Source organism: Sceloporus occidentalis, unplaced genomic scaffold, assembly GCF_023333645.1.
Source record: "Sceloporus occidentalis isolate IW3139 unplaced genomic scaffold, rSceOcc1.0.p SCAF_3, whole genome shotgun sequence".
NCBI lineage: Eukaryota > Metazoa > Chordata > Lepidosauria > Squamata > Phrynosomatidae > Sceloporus > Sceloporus occidentalis.
The window spans coordinates 161,365,878-161,385,812 of NW_028316983.1; the positions used below are offsets into that span (position 1 = coordinate 161,365,878).

General features: G+C 39.3%; 1 protein-coding gene across 2 annotated transcripts in view; it reads left to right on the forward strand.

Annotated features, from left to right (window-relative positions):
- The window catches only part of FARS2 (phenylalanyl-tRNA synthetase 2, mitochondrial), a 274,037-nt gene that overhangs the window by 174,452 nt on the left and 79,650 nt on the right, over positions 1 to 19,935 (forward strand). For both annotated transcript variants that reach the window (XM_089516677.1, XM_089516678.1), the window contains one exon: positions 10,590 to 10,741. In XM_089516677.1, coding sequence (XP_089372803.1) covers positions 10,590 to 10,741 — 152 coding nt within the window. The remainder of the gene's footprint in view (positions 1 to 10,589; positions 10,742 to 19,935) is intronic.

The window sequence follows — 19,935 nt, forward strand, 5'->3', positions numbered from 1 at the left end:
GGTGGAGGGACGATCTAAAATCTATTGAAGGGGTACAATTGTAAGATTGAGAAAGACCCCTTTGTGCGGTTCAAAGGGTGGTATAATTCAAGGGGAATCTCTTCCTTTCCTTGCTTTTGAAAAAGTGTATTTATTCCCTTTTCTTACCAAAGAAGCAATTCTTGATCACACAAAACAGGCTTTCTGTTGTGAAGTGCTGAAATGGCTGTTGCAGCAGCAGCGTTTGCTCTTGCTCTGGCAAAGAGAAGACACCACACACTCCCCTGTGGGATGTAGGTTGCTACCTGATGAACTGAGTGCAGCTCAGTTTACAGCAAATGAAGCAAGCCCAGGACAGGTGGGAGAAGGAGATAAAAAGCAGTATGCACACACACACACACACACAGAGCAACTGGAAATGAAGATAAATAATTTGGTCTGTCTGACCTGAACAAAGAAAGTTGCAGGGTATGACTTCATTCAGATATATCAGTGTTATGGTGCACATGTTTAGGAGGCCACTTGAAAAAGTCAAACCATGAGTGACTACCAGTGTCGAGCCCTTTGTCTGTTTCCTCTAGCTAGGGTCATCCTGTATTGTGCTGCTGGCAAACATTACAGCCATGTTCGTAATCTCTTCTGAAGCAGTAATTCATTATTAGCACAAAACAGTAATTCTAAAAGCCTTTCAAAAAGCATTTAAAAAGCAATTCAAAAGCAATTAAAAACTTGCTGTTTAACAAGCTTTTAAAAAGGAAAAGACAGGAGACAGTGCTGAAATTGAAAGGTCAAATGAACAATCAAAAGCACAATGCAGCAGTCTCACAAGCATCCAGATCGTGACTCAGAGCCCGATTCTCTGCAAAGTTATGCAGGGAATGGAGTCCTAGGTATTGACTAGCATAATTACATTAACAGTGAGATTCTTGATGCTGAATTGAGCAATCTTCATTTATGTTAGTATCATAGAATCATAGAGTTGGAAGAGACTACAAGGGCCATCCAGTCCAACCCCCCTGCCGCACGGGAACTCACAGTCAAAGCATCCCCAACAGATGGTTATCCAGCCTCTGCTTAAAAACCTCCAAAGAAAGACAGACCACCACACTTTGAGAGATTATGCCCCACTGTCAACCTCCTAATGTTTAGGTGGAATCACTTTTCCTGTAGCTTGCATCCATTGGTTTGGATCTTATTCTCTGGAGTAGCAGAAAACAAGCTTGCTCCATCCTCAATATGAATTTATTATTACGGCATAAAGCCAGCATAAAATAATAAAATGTTTAGAAAAATTACCTAACATCCAGTTAGAAACATTTATATTCCAGCATATCATATAATCATTATATTCAAACATATCATATAAATGCACGAGTACATACAAATGTTAAGGATAAAACTTAACTCAATATGACACCCCTTTAAATACTTAAACAGGGTTATCATATGTTGTTTTGCTCAACTGTAGCAATACTGTTTGCTATCCTTTCTAGGAAAATAAAACATATAGAGGATTTTTTTAGAGGGAGCATCTAATAATAATAATAATAATAATAATAATAATAATAAAGCTCCAATTGCATTATGTAGGCTTCCAGTCATAGAATCTAGGCTGATAGACCAGTGGGGTGGTGCAGAGGCTCCGCACATTAGAAAAGTCTGTCTATGGGAGTGAGTTGTCTTTGCATGGACTTGCTAGCAACTGTTCTCTCTCACTCTGTCCTAGCCTCTCACTGAGAGAAAATACTTGACACTTTTCTCTAAGTGTGTATTTCTATATTTTTATTGTAAAAGTGACAGATGGCTTCAGACGGTTCCTCTTGGAATTTTAAAGTTCATTCCTACAGTGGACTGTGTACTCTAGGTTGGACAAGTTGCCAAAATCCAGCAGTTTCAACATCTTGATATCAGGAGCCACTTCAGTTATCTCTTCACCCAGGGCAGAAACCTAAGGGCATAGTTATCCCTTATTTCTCTTTCCTCCTCCTGTAGTTTGATGGATAATCACTGTCTGGCCCTCTTTGAATGGGTTTCATTAGATGAGTGACAAACCTGCCGAGTAGTCCTTTAGTCTCGTTAGGCGAAATTAAAGCAAGAATATAGCTACATTTTCAAGCACAGAAATCTCTGCTCTTGATTTCTCTCACCCAGTTTTCACCTGTAATAATTTCTGAAAAATCCAAGTTTGATAGGAAAGAGATCTGACCTCCCAAAACATTGAAAATGCTGTCAAGAATCTTCTTCTTGAATGACCAATGGTCACACACAAGATCCAGAACACTTTATGTGAAGATTGCCGCTTGACACTGGCCTGACTCTGGTGCCCTTAGCAAGTGTAACCATTTTTTACACATACCCTAAAAATAGCAACCCTCCCCCCCTTTTTTTTTTTTTACATTACTCACCATTAATAATGAAATCTTCATCTGACACCATGCCATGTTAGATGCCTTGTGGAAAAACCCATCACACTTACTCTGTTGAAAACATTTGAAACAGTTGACAGGTTGATGGCTTGGGCCCAGAGTACTTGGAGGACCGCCTCTCCCCATATAATCCGCCCCGCACTCTCAGGTCAGGTGGGAGAAAACTCTTGAGAGTTCCTAAGACAAGATATGTTGCGACTGCGCAAAGGGCTTTCTCTGCTGTTGCCCCGCAGTCTTGGAACTCTCTCCCTGATGAGCTCCGCTCAGCCCCCTCCCTCGAGTCTTTTAAGAAAAACCTTAAGACTCACCTATTTTGCCAAGCCTTCCCCCACATGTCCTGATTGTCATTCTCTCCTGTATACTCTGTATATACTGGATAATTGTAATTGGATTGTATTTGGATTGTTTTATTGATTTTAATTGGTTTTAAGTTTAGGAATGAATGATGGATTTTAATGCTATTTTGTGTTGTTTTTAATATGGGGAATTTTACACGATGTATTTGTATTTTATCACATGTTGTAAACCGCCGTGATCGTAGGAACGGCGGTATAGAAATAAAGTTTCATTCATTCATTCATTCATTGATCAATTGTTGTAAAGAAAAAAGCAGATTAAAAAAATGCAGAAGCTGCTGTCCTCTCTCACAGCAGATTCCAGCTTCCTGTCTGTTTTAGGCATACTCTGTTAGGCCTTATTTCTTGGAATAGCTGTTGTTATAATAAGATGAGTTCACTAGTTCTGGTGACGCCTGTCTCCCTGCTTCTGTTCTGTTCTTCCCATGACCGTGGTGGAGTCCCTTCTTAGTGTGTGAACAACCGAACAGGAGAATTGTAAAAAACATTCAAAACGTTCTTATCCTCAGTGCCAATGCCATACTTACTCACTTGTTGCCCAGACCATGTTTTAACAAAAATGTCCCAAAATGCAAATTAAAAACAAATGGACAAAAATTCTCAGTCTCATGGAGTAGGAAGAAAACATTTGTTTGTTTGTTTGTTTTGTTCTCTTGCAACAATGAAATAAGTAAAGATATACATCCTTACTGAACATAAGAAACACAAATATTATGTGATTTAACTTTTTAGGCCTACTGTGTTTAGGTACTCCACCATCTGCCAGATGTCTTTTGAAAAATAAATCCAGTTTTAATGGATTGATGGTTAAAACTTCATTTTGCAGTTAGCTTGTTTATATTAGTGATAGTAGCAGATAATTGCAGTTCCTTCTCAGATAAAAGCAGATGCAAGAAAATGCAAATAGCTGTTATAATAGCTACCTATTTCTGTAATTAACCCTAAAACGTGTGTAGTATTTAAATATGATATATATAATTACATTGAGAGCCAGTGTGGTGCAGTGGTTTGAGTGTTGGACTTCAACTCTGGAGAGCAGTGTTCGAATCCTCACTCAGCCATGGCAAGTCATATTCTCTCAGCCTTAGAGAAAGGCCATGGCAACTCCCCTTTGAACAAATTCTGCCAAATAAAACCCTGCCATAAGTCAGAAGTGACTTGCACACAACAATAGACAGAGGGTGCCATGGCTCAGTGGTTAAGATGTCAACTGTGATGACTGCAAGGTCAGCAGTTTGAGGCCCAAGCACTGTGTGACAGAGTGCGATCCCATCACTAGTCCCAGCCTCTGCCAACCTAGCAGTTTGAAAACATGTACCACTTCAGTGGGAAGGTAACAGCATTTCATGCAATCATGCTGGCCACATGACTACCGGAGTAGTCTTTGATAACGCTGGCTCTTCTGCTTAGTTGGACACAACTTGATAACCTTGTCCAAGGAGGAACCTTTACCATTATACAGTGCGCCCGTGTCATACGCGGGCGTGCCTTACGCGGCTTGAGCATATGCGCTCAAGCCACGGGGCGCACGCGGGGCGGAAGGGGCGGTGCGTCCCATTCAATTGAATGGGTGCGCGCGCCGCCACGCTGCCACACCACCGTGCACGAGCCCCATTGGATCCCCGCGTAAGGCAAGGGCCCACTGTATATGTGTGACTCTGCCCCAGCCTCCTGACTTCATGACGGTGAAATGGAGACATGAAGGTGCCTGAAAATGAGTCTTAATTGATGCTTAATCTAAACACACATCATGTGGGACACCTGTGGGGTGATAACAGAAATAGCCCCCCTCCCCTTGGCGTTCCACCAAACAAATCATATGGATTACCAGATCAGGGATCTGTCTTGAGGGATACTACTTCATCCACTACCTTCCAGGCTTTTCCTAATACTGTATGCTTTCTCCTTAATCCCAAATCCCATTCTGCACATCCCCTTGACCAAACCCTTGGCTGGCCCCTATAATTTCATCCTGCAGGGCTCTTTCCTGGTGCCCTGGTGCCTGTTCTTGGCTTCATCTAACTCCTTGTTTTCTCCCTCCTCTTCTCTGCCTTTAGTTTTCTCTTCCCACTAGTCTCACTGCATTTGCAGTGGCTTTCCTCTTGCCTCTTCAACAGTGACCTCCTGCCACCAGCTTCCCTTTGTCTGTTATCCCTTTGTCTAAAGAGGGACAAGTTTCTCTGTTCTCCCTCTCACTGGCCATGGCTCCATCTTTTCCCCCTCTGGCCATCCTTCCTCCATCTGCCTTTCTCTCTGTTCTCTTCCTTTCTCAGGCTTTTCCTGCCTCAGTCTTCCTTCAGCTCTGGAACATCCTGCTTCAACAACCCATCTCCTGGAAAAAGTTTGTGAACCCATTAGGATTGTCACCTAAATTCAACCTAAAATTTTATTAGATTCTAATCTAACCCCATAATTCTAGATTAAAAACCCAAGAATCTGATTAAACAAATGAAACACAAACTATATGTGTTTTCAACATTTATTTATCCACAAACTATTCAGCAGTCAGTAACCATGTGTGAACAATCACATGAACCTTTAGATTCAGTATCTGTTGGCAGTAATGACTTCAAGTAAACATCTTCTGTAACTGTTAGTCTTTCACACTGGCTTCAGGGATTTCTTAGCTTGTTCCTCTTTACAGAATTGCTTTAGCTTAGTAGCATTTGAGGAACTTCCTTGCATGAAAAGGCCACTTCAGGTCCTACCCCAACATTTTGATGGGGCTTAAGACTTTGACTAAGGTCCAAAACACACTGCAAAAATAATCCAGGTTGAGACCCCTTCAACTGCCCTGGCAGTTTTGAGGGGGTTTTATATCTTTCCCTTGCCCTCTGAGCATGTACTATGCACTCAAAAGGTGTGATAAAAGCTTTGATGATCTTTCCAAGGAATGGACAAACTGCTCCAGAAACAAAGATTTTTAGCACCATGGTGCTGATGCATTGATGGGATCTGATACAAACCTTTGATGATCAAACAGGCAGAGTGGGGGGAATGTAAGGATGTCAAAGAGGGAAAAACAGGATATGGTCTCTATCAGTTTGACAAATGTCTTCCTTTGTATCCTTTTCCATGGGAAATGCAAAATAGGCAGGTAGGAGGAATGTGTGGTGTTTAGCATAACCCATGGTACTTGTCTTTTGTTCTCATCTAAGCTGGGCATGCCCTAGGTCAAGTGACCCTGACACTGGTTTCTTTTAACGTCTTTGTTTCATTATGCTCCTCAAAAACACATATCAGGTCACTGTGACTTCCAGTCCTGCTCCACACTAGATATTGAATATGAACACTACATATTCAGCTGGAGGGTTAATAGGGTATGCTAATAGCACACTGCTAAAATGTTTATCATTATTAAATGTCCATTAAATTTTACTACTGGATTTGAATAACAAACCATCATCACGAACATGACACACTGCTGTCTGAGAGAAAGGAAAAATAATACCTGCTACCTGTTGCATGTACAGAAGTCAAATGGACAGGCAGCAGATTCTTGTTTCAACATTGATATTGGGCTAACAGCAATAGCATTTAGCGCTTACCTTTCTATACTGTTTCATAGTGAACTAAATACTCTCTAAATTGTTTACAACATGTAAGCCAATTGCCCCAACAAGCTGGGTACTCATTTTGCCTATCCTATGAAAGGATGGAAGGCTGAGTCAGCCTGGAACCCTGGGATCAAACTCACAATGTTGTGGCTGCAGTACTGGCACTTATCCACTGTGCAACCAGGGCTCCTGTGCATTCCCTCCACCGTATCTTGAGATAGTAAACTACTGTAGAGGGACAATATATATATGAGATATCTAACTCTGCTGTGGCTGTGTCCTTGCACCTATAAATCAAGTAGTTGTCTTATTGGTATAACCAGGGTGACTGTGGTGTATTTTGTTTGATAGAGAGAGGTTAACATCAGATTGAGAAGGGTAGTGAAGTGATACCACCTACTGAAGTGATTTGTATCACATTGTTATTTCACTAGATTTCCGATTCACTAGAAATTCCCTGCATATCTACAGATAGCTGGAATGGCTGAATCCCATTTGGATCTCAAGAACCTGAGATGGCTGATAGGATTGAATCCCTTGCTGTAAGGTCAGATGGGGACACCATATGGTGGATGGTTGCTGTAGACTCCTTTTGTTTCCTTGCCCACATTTGTAGGGAAACAAAGGGGATGTAGATGTTACAGACATTCCAATTAGAATTTCACTACCATTGCTTCTAAGCTCAGGCCTGTTGCCAGACAGACTATCTGAAGCCTTTCAGAATTACCACTAAGGGAACATAGATTTTATGATGACATATACTGTGGAATTGTCCTAATGTTATGAGACTTACTGAAACCTGGGCATTCCTTATCCATTGACTCTGAAGGCTCATTTTTCACTATATCTACAGCAGTGTCCAATGTGGTGAAGCAAACTACATCTGGTGAAAAATATGTATGTAACCCACTATTGGAAATTGCCTCAGTGACTTTTCAAACTGGTGCTGTAGCTCAGTTATTGGAGCAGAGAATTTTCACAGATGCAGTGCTTGTTCCTTGGTTTGTTAGGTTTCATAGTCATTTTTGTGTGATAAAATAGATGCATTATCTTGAGTCTCATTTTTCTGTACCTCTGGATTTTAATAATCATAAAAGAAATTTTGTTTAGTTGTATATGAGTACTGGGATTTTTCTGCTTAATCAAGCTGAAAGGCGATGGAGATTCACTATTGTTTTGCAATGTGCTATAATTTTTGAAAAGCAACATTTGTCTTGGCTTTGCTCAACATGTATATTTTGTGTAAATTTTGATGTAATCTGATTTATTCTAGGAGCCTATTAACGTCAGTGCTTATTAATATACATAGCAAAAGATAGAAAGCAGCATAATCAAAATGAAAGAAATATTCCACCTGATTTTAGGATGGTGTTTGCAACTGAATTTGAACTGGGAGCTTTCTGAGTTTGAACTGTTTATCAGTATACTATACTACCTCTCCATGAATTCCATATTTGTAATGAAATTTACATATATGAAGATTTACTGAAGATTTTGTGTGTTTAGCACATCAATATTTTCTTTCTTGTTTCATACACTTGCCATGATTTGAAGGCACAGATTTTTGAAAGAGTTCTTATTGCAATCTAGTTTGTTCTGTTACCTATTGAACCTAATCCTCTGCTATGGTTTACTGTTGACAGCTTTCTCAGATTCCCATAGCATAAATCTACAATGAATTATACAGAATTCATTATTAGAAAATGTCTGTTTTTAAAATGCTAGAGAATGGAACTCCCTACCTCAGTTGCTCCTCCCTTCTCAATTTCTCCCTTTCCTTTCAAAGAGAATTCTGATGGTTCTCTTTTTTGGGTCAAGTCTTTGGCTTGATTTAATTTTCTCCATGTGTCATTCCTGGGAGTTACGTTTACGGGTGCTTTTTAAAAGTTCTTTTTCCTATTATTAATAGTATGCTTTTAAAGATGAATTTTTCATCTTTCTTGAGTCCCCATGGGCAGCAGAAAAGTGGGGTACAAATAATGTTAAAATAAAGCAACAGGGAAATCACAGCTAGAGATCTGCTAGAAACCCCAATCTAATCCACACAAGTCCTCTAGGTTGTCCTTACCTCTCCCCAAAGCCCTTTCCTTCTACAGCACTTCCATTCCACAAGGCTCTAACCCCAGAAAAGCAAAGGAATTAAAAGTAAGTGTGTGTGTGTGTGTGTGTGTGTGTGTGTGTGTGTGTGTGTGTACATGCTCTATAAATCTTCCATATAAGAACATGAAATATTTTAGGGTCAATAGACTCTGAGGCATGCAAATGTATATTGTGGAAGAGATAACTTTTTTCCATAAAAATACAGCCCTAATCATATCAGTGCTTTATTACATTGATAATATAAATCACCCAGTTCACATGAGCTTAGTGGCCATATATTATCTGTAGAGGCTCTTTAACATGCAACTGTGGCTTGGGTGTAACAGAGGAAGCATCATTCATATACACTGGTATTTCATCAAGGGCACTCCTGTCATGGCTGTATCGAGGGCTGAGTTTTGCAGTTGCTATACAGGCGATGAATTTGTTTGACAAGTTTATTCATGTAACAAGTTGGATAATCATTTGTGATTCACAATTGGAATCGCTGTGGGGTTGTTAATTTAAAACTCTCACAGTATTCCTTATCAGATATTCATTAAAGTGTTTGCGTCATGTGCGGCCAGATCTGTATAAATCACTGCACCGTAAATTTACCCTTCTTGCAGGTTTATTGCTTTATCAGGTATTCACTTAGGATTTCTCTATTCTGTCATAAAACATTTTCCAGGCAAAAAATACATTTTCTTATTGAGATAATAAATATATTGTATTAATCAGAGCACGCAGCACTCCTGTGGGTGGAAAAACAAAATGAGGAGAACTGTTTACTCTTGAAACATCTGAGGATCATTTGGAAGTGCTCTTAAGGGCAAAACCACATGTTGCATTTGCAAAACACATTCCTTAATGTTAATTCTACATTGACGTGGAGCAATTACAGAGTACGATTGGTAGACAGGACAGTGTTTGCTAATTTCCTCTTTCATTTCCCTTACAATGTCCCTTCTTTTCCCAATATATCGGGTTTTTTAAAAAAAAATCTGGGTGGGGGGAATCAATATGGCCCAATCAGAAGATAGAGGACAGTTAAGTATTCAGCTGTTACCCACTGATTCTCATGCACATATACACAATAAGGAAAACATGTCTGTCGAGAACTTTATGTTTCTTTCACAGTGTGCAGTTTGGTGCTAATTCAAGTTTGGTGCAGTAGTGGAACATTTGTACTAAATCAAGGACTGGGAAATAACTCTGAGGCAATTACAGTCAGGCAAAGCAGAATGTGATTCTCTGACGACTCTCAGCACTGCTTCCCAATTAAAAATGGCTGAAAGGGGGACTGGGCAACCCAAAAGCAATGCACAGAGCTCTATTTCAAACTTGACTGCCATTTTTTAAAAAGCGAACCATGAATCCAGTTGCTCTTGGATCTCAGAAGCTCTAGTTCTGCAAAAAAAAAAAAAAGAAAAAAAAGATAAGATCTTGATTGTTAAAGAAGGTGAGAAAAGTATTTGGACTTGTGAAGTTGCTCAGCAAAACTCAGAACATTCTTGATTCCCTAGGGGGCAGTATTGAGCAACATCAGCATGTATAATGTAGCTACAGAGTTTGCAAATACGGTATAGATACATTATATTAGAACTTGTCTTCTGTAAGGTGCTATACATGATATCTGGATATACTGCTTATGACTTCAAGTTCCACCCAGAATTCAATTCACCACATACAGTGCACCCACATCATACAGGGGTTTCAGCTTACACTGATAGCCATGCAGCAAAAACAAAATGGCATGTGCGCCCGTGGTGCATGCGCCGTGTCACATGCACGAGTCCCATTATTGTCAATAGGGCTCAAGCATACACACTATTTACTTTACGCAGGTGGGTCCAGAATGGATCCCCGTGTAAAGCAAGGGCACACTGTATTACATAAACCCTTAAAATGATTACTGAATGTATTAAAATATCGTTGTATGGCCACCACATCTGTTACAGATTTTTGTATTAGAATTGCTCTCAACCAACATGTAAGTGAATTAGCTGACCTGAAATGTAGCTGAGGTAGGTGGTGATGGGGGGAACCCAATGTGATTAAAGACATATTTTACTTCCAATTCTATAGGATATCTAGTATAATTAGTGCAGGGTTTCAATTACTAATTGTATTGCACAGCTAATTTCAGAAAATTTCCATAAGTAAATTGATAATTTTGTGTTGTTGTTTAGCCTTTCAGCAAATATCCTCCTGTTATCAATGATATCTCTTTTTGGATACCCTCTGAAAAATACTGTGAAAATGACTTCTATGAGATTGTCCGAACAATTGGAGGAGACTTGGTGGAAAAAGTTGACCTTATAGATGTATACGTACATCCAAAGTAAGTCAAATGTAGTTTTAAGTATTTGTTAATGCTGTTTTAACTTGCTCTTTATGCTGCTTGTAACTTGTGCTTTTAAATAGAGATTTAGCTTGATTGTGTTTTAACTTTTGTATTACGAATTTTTACATTCCAGTGTGCTTTTAAAATGTTGTGTGCCAGCTTGGATCCCATGCTGGGCAGGATATAAATAGGCAGGATATAATTAAAAGGCAGGATATAAATAAAATAAAGAGGAAAAAAGGGATATGAAAAATCTGCAGAATAGATCCTATTCACAACAAACATTTGCAAAAGAAAATTATGAAACTGGATTCAAGGTGTATATATCAGGAGATGGCCCACAGGGTCTATTTAGCCCCCATCTGTTTTTGTGAACCCTGGAATCATGGCCTCTCACAATTGTTGTCTACAAGTCTGTGAGTGGAAGTTCTCCTCTAAAGTCTTTAAATCATGTCCAGTTTGGGAGGGAAATGTGAGAAAAATTTGATTTTGGTGTCTGCAGTGGGTTCCTACAGAGCAGAATTTGGCTGACAAACCTATCACAGTTGAGTCTTCAATATAGATTGTGAACTGTGCTCTAAATGTTGAGCTGAAAGGCCTGTTTCATATGCAATGTCTGCAAAATGGAAACAGCTTTAAATCCTTCCTAAAAGCAGTATTTTCCTGTGTGGCAAAATTACTAGTGAGGAAAATCTTGACCATTCTTCCCTTCCATTTTATCCTTTTGCCAAAGTACTGTCACGTCGCTATATGTCTTTGCATGTAATGTGCAGTTTGCTGCTTAGTCTTATAGATCTTTCTGCACAACCTCACTGTAGGGATGTAAATCTTCATTTATTTCATTCTCACATGCAAGAATGATTTTTTTTTAAAAAAAAAAAACTCATCTCCCTGTTGGGAGAATTATTAAATGGTTTTTTTTTTTTAAAAAAAAGCGTTGCTCAATGGCAGGTAATGTTTTATTTTGTTTTTTGGCGTTTGGGGACCTTTTTAAAAATCTGCTGGCACAAAAATGCTAACAAATGTTTTTGAACGGAAAACATTGAATTTTGCATAAAATACAGTTGTGTTTGAGCCAAAGTCAATATTTTTGCATAAAAACACAAAGAAATTAGAATAAGCAGTGGCTTTTTAAAATTCTCACTTGAGGATGAAAAAGGAAATCTGTGATTGAAAATTTTCTCCTGGGAGGATAAGGAAATTTGTAAATATTATTTTCATCCTTAGCTTATTGTTTCAAAGCTCTTTGACTACAAGACAGATGTATACATTATCACATAAAATAAGGGGTATAACATGTAATATTATAGCATAACTTCATCCTGGATCCACCCTCTTGTGTATTTTCTTTAGGGACATATTTCCATTTCTTTTGGTTATATACAACAAAGCAGAATATCTGTATATCTGAGATTTCTTTTATCTGGTCCAGGAAGCATTAACTTGAGAAAAATGCCATCTTTTTATGGCTAAGTAAAGAAAGTCACTGAAGGAGGGGAGAGAAATACACGAATCTCTAATCCAGAAATGAACTGTGCTGTCAGTTATACGTAGGGAGTAAATTTTTAATCAGAACAACTAAAAATACCCTGGAAACGGCATCATGGGAGACAGTAAGCACCAAACATTGATTTTGTTGCTTTTTTGCTGCAGCGTTGTCATTTTTAAAAAAGGCAAAAGGAGTGAGCAATGAAATCTCTTTTTAAGTTTGAATGATTTGCTTTTTTACTTTCTGGAAGCAGAGTTGCTCATTTGTAACTGTCTAAAGCAAATACTAATAAAGGGGGAAGGCATGTTAATAGCTGCCGTTACTTAGTTAGATACGTTAGCACTTTAAAAGCCTTGGATATGCTTCCAATTTCAGGATATAGTGATCTCAGTTTCCTACTTGAATCCATGTATTGTGGAAAAATATGAGAAATGTCAGCAAATATAATCTGCTAAATGGCATCACAAGCACTCATAGTTTTTTTAAAAAATAGAAACCACCATGTCTTCCAAGTGCTGTTTTATGTGAGATTCTGTCATTTCATTTCTAGATGCTACAGTTTCTCCTCCACAGATCTCTGGGGAAAAATGTATTTTTTCATGCTTAATTTCAACACACACACACCTCTGACTAAGGATTTTCCTTACTGGTAAATCTTGCTTTAATTTTTTCTTGCAAGTAATGAGTGATCATGGAGCAATGGTGTTTGCTGCTAGAATTACACAAGTGGAAACCTAATCAGTTCAGACATCTGACATCTTGTTTTTCATCCTGAGCCCACAGCAGTTTGTAAAAGGATTATTTGATATTACCTTTAACTGCTGACCTAGCAAAAGGCTTGGGAGTAGCTTCTCATACAAAATGGCACCAAAATCAGTAGACATGGCATGACATCAGCCATCCGAGGAAACAGATTCATGCAGAAAAGTGTTCTCTCCTTTGTTCAAATAAAAGAAAATCTAATTGCCTGAGCTTGGAGCAAGCAAACATTTGATGTCTGCAGTTTGGTTACAGCAGAGAAGGGACTCAGCAGCCCTTCTCACTGCAACTCCTAGCAGTTTTAGCTAGCATAATCGATACTGAGGTATGCTGGGAGTTGTAGTCCAGCAGCATTTAATGAATCACATGATTCCCCTCCCTGATTTTAGTATGATATCTCATTTGAAGTTATGGTAGAGCCATGAAATTTGCTACACAGGAGACATTTCTTTAAGATTCGGACTGATGCATTTACATGTTTCAAAGAAGTTCACTACACACACACACACACACACACACACACACACACACACACACATTCCCTGACAATTATGATATATACGTTGGGGACAAAGTTTTGTGTTTCATTTTCACACGTGGTGTCAGTCCATTCAGTTGTGTAGGTGTCAGATGCAATTATAACATTTATGGTGAGATTGTAGACAGTGATAGTTGGACTGCTTTGATGTGCTGGTATGTTCATGGATATCAAAAACATTCAGAGAATGGAGTTCAAACAGTTAGATTGATACATTAGATGTTAGACTTGACCAAGTAGTGGTGATATCATTTGACCAAGTAAATGGGGGCTAAGAGTGAGAGCAAAGGACATGGGGTCAGATCTGGAGAAATGTGAGATGAAGTAAAAAATAAATAAAAATTAGGAAGATGAGGCAAAGGAAACCAGGAAGAGCACCAAGTAGCTGTTAGTGTTCGAAGCAGAATTTTCAGGGATAATGACCCAAAGCAGAGGTTGATGAGCTTTTAACCATCATGTCCCATCATAGACCACGCTGCTGAGGTAATAAGAACTGGAGTTCAGTAACATCTGGATGACCACATGTTCTTCAGCCCTGGCCTAAGGAGAGGTCAGAGAGGATATTGATGAATGGGGTGTAACCTTATCATGAACTGAAAACTTCCTGAGCCAAGCAATTTACTGGCATTTCTGCTTTTGCTTAATAATTTATATGAGGATTTTTGGCATCTGGGTGTAGTGCTTGGCTTCTGGCCTCTTTTTAATCGAACAGAGACAATTAGACATTGTTATGTCCAACTTGGAGTGAGGGTGAGGCCACGGTTTCCTACATCTGTTTCTTCTCTGCTGTCTCAGGGGCCGTACAGACTGCTCCTTTTAGCGCCAGATTGGGGCTGCAGTAACTGCACACCACAGCCCTGATCTGACCTTTTCATGGTGCAACAAGGAACTGCAAAAAAGCAGCTCCTTTCTTCTCCATGGAAAGGACGCCATAGCCTTTGGCGCCACGGCTTTTCTGCACTCCTTTGGTGCTGCATCATCTAGATGCAGTGCCAGAGGAGCACCGTGATGCCACCCGCCATGTGGTGTGGTGCACATTGTCACATCAGCCTAGGGAAGGAGTTGGGGCATGCATCGTATGGATGCCACACCCTGACTCCATCCCAGGCTGGAGTTTATGGCCAGTTTGTACAGCCCCTCACTTCCATAGCATGTACAAACACACAAAGTCCCAGAGAATGATACTGCAAGAGTTCAAGATGAAGCAAATTATTTCCAAGTAAAAGTAATGCTGTGCATTTGGTTTTTTTTATTAGAGAAGATCAAAATGTGTTTATAATGAAGTACACAATTTGATGAAGCAAGTAATAGGTGACAGGTGTGTTCTGTCTGTTTTATTCTAGCCTCCATACGAATCAGCTGTACTTTGTAATATTTGTTAAGTATCCCAATTCCCTTGACGATCCCTGCATCCAAGAATGAATGTCCTGCAATTACCTTTAGGGGAAGAAAGAACAGATGAGGAGAGTGCTGTCACAAGCATTCACATATCACAGGGGAAAGCAACTTCCTTTAATGAAAAGCCGTCCCTTATGGACTAAATGTGTATTTTTCCAACTTTTGTTTCTGAAGCTGAAGAATGTAGGCCCTGAAATACTGGTTTTAGCCAGAATGAATTTAGGGGACAAACTATGACAACCCCTAACCCGTCTTTGCCATACAAGACTAATATGAATTGGTGGGACATTTCCAGAGAGGAATTAACAGGTGGAAGAGATATTTAACCACCTCCATGCCTGCCATTTCTCTCCTGCCACTTTCCCCAAAGGCCATTTACCAACTGATCTTTCTTCAGACAAACTCCCAAACTGAGAAAATGCCAGCAGTTGGGGTTAGATGTTTAGATTAGATGTTGGTTAGGGATTAGAGCCAAAACATGAGATCAGAGGTGGTCCCTTGTGAAGTCATGGAAAGGGTCTTGTCTTGTGTAACACTTAAAATAATGTGTATGTGTGCAGGCACATAAGAGAGTGAGTTAGATTGGGTAGATTTCCTGCACTCTCTCCAAACAGTGGTTAGTCCTGTCTCTGCTAATACTATGGTGATCAAGACATACCTACTAATTTTAGTATGCCCCAAAAGCTGTGTGTCAGATTTATTTATTTATTTAAGTATTTATACCCCGCTCTTCACCCAGAAAGGTTCTCAGAGCAGCTTACAAATGGTTAATTAGACGGTTCCCTGCGCTCAGGCTTACAATCTAAAAAGACATGACACAAAAGGAGAAGGGAATGGCAGTGGGGAAAGGGATCGGCTCCAGCAGTTCTTCTCTCCCTCTGAGGCCTGGACCAAGGCAGATGGACTGGAGGGAGGGCTCTGCTTCTTAATGTAGGACAGGCCTGGTGGAACTGGGTCTGCATCTCTCCCTCCGAGGCCAGATGGCACCAGACGGACTGAAGGGAGGCCTCTTTCTCCTTACAGCTCATTTCAACTCAGACAAGATTTCTGACTCATCACTGCAGGCATGATCTACAACCATATATAGTCATTTCCTAGATATGGTCACCTGAAAATAGGGAATTCTCAGACATAGCATGTTAGCCAGCAATATCAGTATGTAAAGGGATCTTGTAGCACTTTTGGGACTGTAAGAAATAAGGTTTAGTATAAGATTCCATAGGCTTATGCTACAACTTCTTTCCCTGAAAAGAGTTACATATAATGTAGAAATTGCCTAATTTAACTGATGCTTAATAGCCTCTATTCATTTAAGGCTCTGTTTACTTGGATTACTAAATCTGGGTTTATTTATTTATTTTTTTACTATTTTACAACGTTTACAATGGTTAATTTGAAATCATATGGTATAGGGTGGGGTGCAAATATTATAAATGAATAGGTAGGTAAATAGATAAAACAATTATCAATGTGGAAAGAATGTATTATGGAGCTTTCAAAAGGTTCCCATTAATGAACAACATAGGGTGGTGACTGGAATATTGGACTTGGATTTGGGAGATCCAGGTTGTACTCTCCACAAAACCATGAAACTCACTAGGTGACCTTATTCTCAGCCTGACCTACCTCAGATGGTTGTTGTGAGGATAAAACAGGGGAACAAAGGGATACAAATGAACGAATAAAATAATATTTTTGAAAGTTACCCACCCTCACAAAGATGTTTGAAAAGCCACCACAGTAAATGTTACATACCAAAGAAGCATAGGTGTTCCCAGAGACATCAGCTGGTGCCCTGAGTCTTGACCTTTTCTCTTGGGGATAGCCTAAGATGAAGAGCTTTGGGGATGGAGGAGCACGTAAGCACCATCTTCCTCTCATCAGTTCTTTCAAAGTTTATTTTTAGAATATATGGCCCACTTTCTTCAAAAGGAAATGAAATTAGTTTCCAGCAGCACAATAGGAACATATAAAGCAAAAATGAAGCATTAAGATAATTATCATAAAATATCAGTTTCTAAATGAGCTAGATATTCCAACAAGAGCAAAAACTCATAAAACCATATTCTTAAAGGTATGTACTTGTGCGATTATAAAGGTGAAAGAAAATGGTAAAAACCACATATGCTACTTTGAGCTCACTCAAGGAAAGATTGGGGTATAAAATGCTACTACAGCCAACCGTCCATATCTACAGATTGATTTCCATGGCTTGGAAATATTTAAAATGTATATAAATTCCAAAAAGCAAACCTTGATTTTGCTATTTTATATATGGGACACCATTTTACTATGCTGTTGTATTTAATAGAACTTGAGCATCCATGGAACTAAACCCAAGCAGATAACAAGGGCCCACTGTACTAAGTAATTAAAGAGTATTTTTATTTTGAAAATTTAAATGTTTTACCCAGCACATCCTCCTTGTTCCTCCATTCACAATGCCTCAGTTAGCATAGGTTTGGAGAATGAATCCATGTCTGCCAGAATAATGTATACTTTAACTCTAATAAAACATACAATTTTGATTGGGAAAATGTAAATGGGACTTGGCAAGTCTTAGCCAATTGTTTGTGATTTAGTTAGAGCTTAAATCTGAACAAAACTACCTAGTTATTTCTATAAATCTAGATCTGAATTACTACCATAAAGTAACTTGACTATCCTGATATTACACTTGCAGTTAGATGTACTCCTGAGGTCAACTCCCATATATAAATATTCACTGCCTCCCGGGTTGAAAAATTTTCATCTGTAGTGTTAAATGGCCTTCTAGAAACAAACAGAACAAGAACACTTGCCTAAGCAGATATTTATGTGACTGACTTCAGTGGATGTCGGGGTAATCAATTGGGTTAATATTTTTTTCACAATTGGAATGTACACAAAAAAGGAAATTTAGTTGAAAGATTCCAATTGCTCCTGAGAAACCACTGAGGATTTACCATGAAATAAGTCCTATTAAGCCAAAAAGATTTATTCCAGTGTCTTATATTCTTGATTATATAAACAAGAACAGGCAAATACAAAATATATACGTAGACGTGTGTGCATGCATGCATATGTGTATGCTTCTGACTCACAGCAATATATACCTAGACGAGGGATGGGAATTGTGTCACTCTTCAGAGGCTGCTGGACTGCAAGTTCCAGCATTCCTGTCCAGCATATCCAAGCATACAACAGCAGCAGCAGCAACAAACCTTAACCGAACAAAGCTGAAAAATGCCATCCATGGTTTTGCTTCCACCTCCCTCCTTGTCCCTGTTTTGAGTTAAGGAGAGAAGGAAACAGCTGTACAAATGTTTGAAAAACCCAAGACAACGTTTTTTCTTTCCCATTCTTCGTCCCTTACAATCTCCTTCCTTACCTCACACTTTTGTTACCTTTAGCCTACTGATTCCCACGTGGATCACAGCAAAACTCCCAGGATTAGGAATTTCAAAATCTAGTATCCTGTCAGTTGATATAATAGCTCAGTTGTATACAGGAGTGACATTTCATGTTCACTTAAACCTTGGAGTCAGCCTGGAGGTGTGGAGTTGAAACTTTGTGAAAAAGAGACAGCTCTCCGGGTAGTTTTGCAGAACTGGTCAACTGGGGGCAAGAAGACCTAGTTGGCAATTCTACCAAACCGATTACCATTGAAGGAAAGAAGGGGGAAACAGTGACACTTACAACTATCAATAGGACTCAATGGTCTGTCAGTCATTCATGTAGCATTATAAATGTACATGTAGCACTCAACAATCTGGAAATATAGTGTGCAGCATGATTTAGGCAAGCCATGTTAGTGTAGTAATACATTTACTCCAGGTTGCAGTCTGAACTTTAAAAGAGCTAAACAAGGTGTTGAAGTCTATATCCCTCCAAAACCCTAAGTGGATTCACTGTCCTGCTGACATGAGTGCAAGCAGCTGCCACTGGTTCTCAGCGATCAGCTTGCAATTTGTGAAGAGTTTTCTTGATTCAAAGAACAGCTGAGTGACTGATGCCAATATTACTGACTCACTCCTGCTTCCCAAGAAACCATCCAAGACATCGCTCTTAATGGACTCAGTGAGAACTGTGGGCCTTAAATGGTTGTTCACGAAGCATCTGATCAGCTTTTCAGAGGGGCAGAGGATGTTAAAATATAAATCATGGGGATGGGAAGCTCAATGCCACATATATATATATATTTCAAAAGATAAGAAAAACTGATATCCAGAAATGTAAAACAGGGCAAGAAATGTCCTCCTTCCCTCTTGTAAGCTAACACTATGCATTTCTGATGCTTTCAGAATTCCACCCCACATTAAATCTCCAATACCTTCAGATTTAATGTCTATCTACAAAGTGGTTTCAGGGGTCTAGTATTCCATACACTTGTTCATATTGGTAAAAGTACTTTAAAATTTGCACATCTTTCTAATTATCTGCTGCAAGAGGGGTAAATGTCATAGCATAGAGTAATAAAAGGCTGGGGAAAGGACACAGGAAATGGTCAGAGGCACAAGAGCTTGGAAGCCTCCTTTGTTTCCCTGCCTCCTGTTCAAAGTGCTTTGTTTAGTCTTCAGTCACCAGTCTGCTGTCTGCTAAAAGCACTTAATAAAACACAAAACTTGTTCCTATGATATTTCCTGTGAAGTGCTTTGGAAATTGCCACAGAAGTTCTCCAGAGATGTACACTGACATCATTTTAAAAAAAATCTGAACCATTTGAAGGAGAAGCTCAGTGAGCCGTTTGTTCCATAAAGCAAATAACGTTACTCTCTCCTTAATCTCTCTGAATATGTTATGGCAGAGGTTCGTTGTAGGGTGCTTCTCTGGAGAAAAATTGACTGTCCACAAGTACAGCAAAGGGAATGTCCTCTGCACACTGTAGTGGTTAACAGGAACTGTGTACCTGGAAATAAAATGAGACATAACATAGTGCATGGTTTCATGTACACTGGGTCTTGGTATCTGCTGGGGTTTGGTTCCAAGACATACACACACACCCATGGATACAAAAATCCATGGATG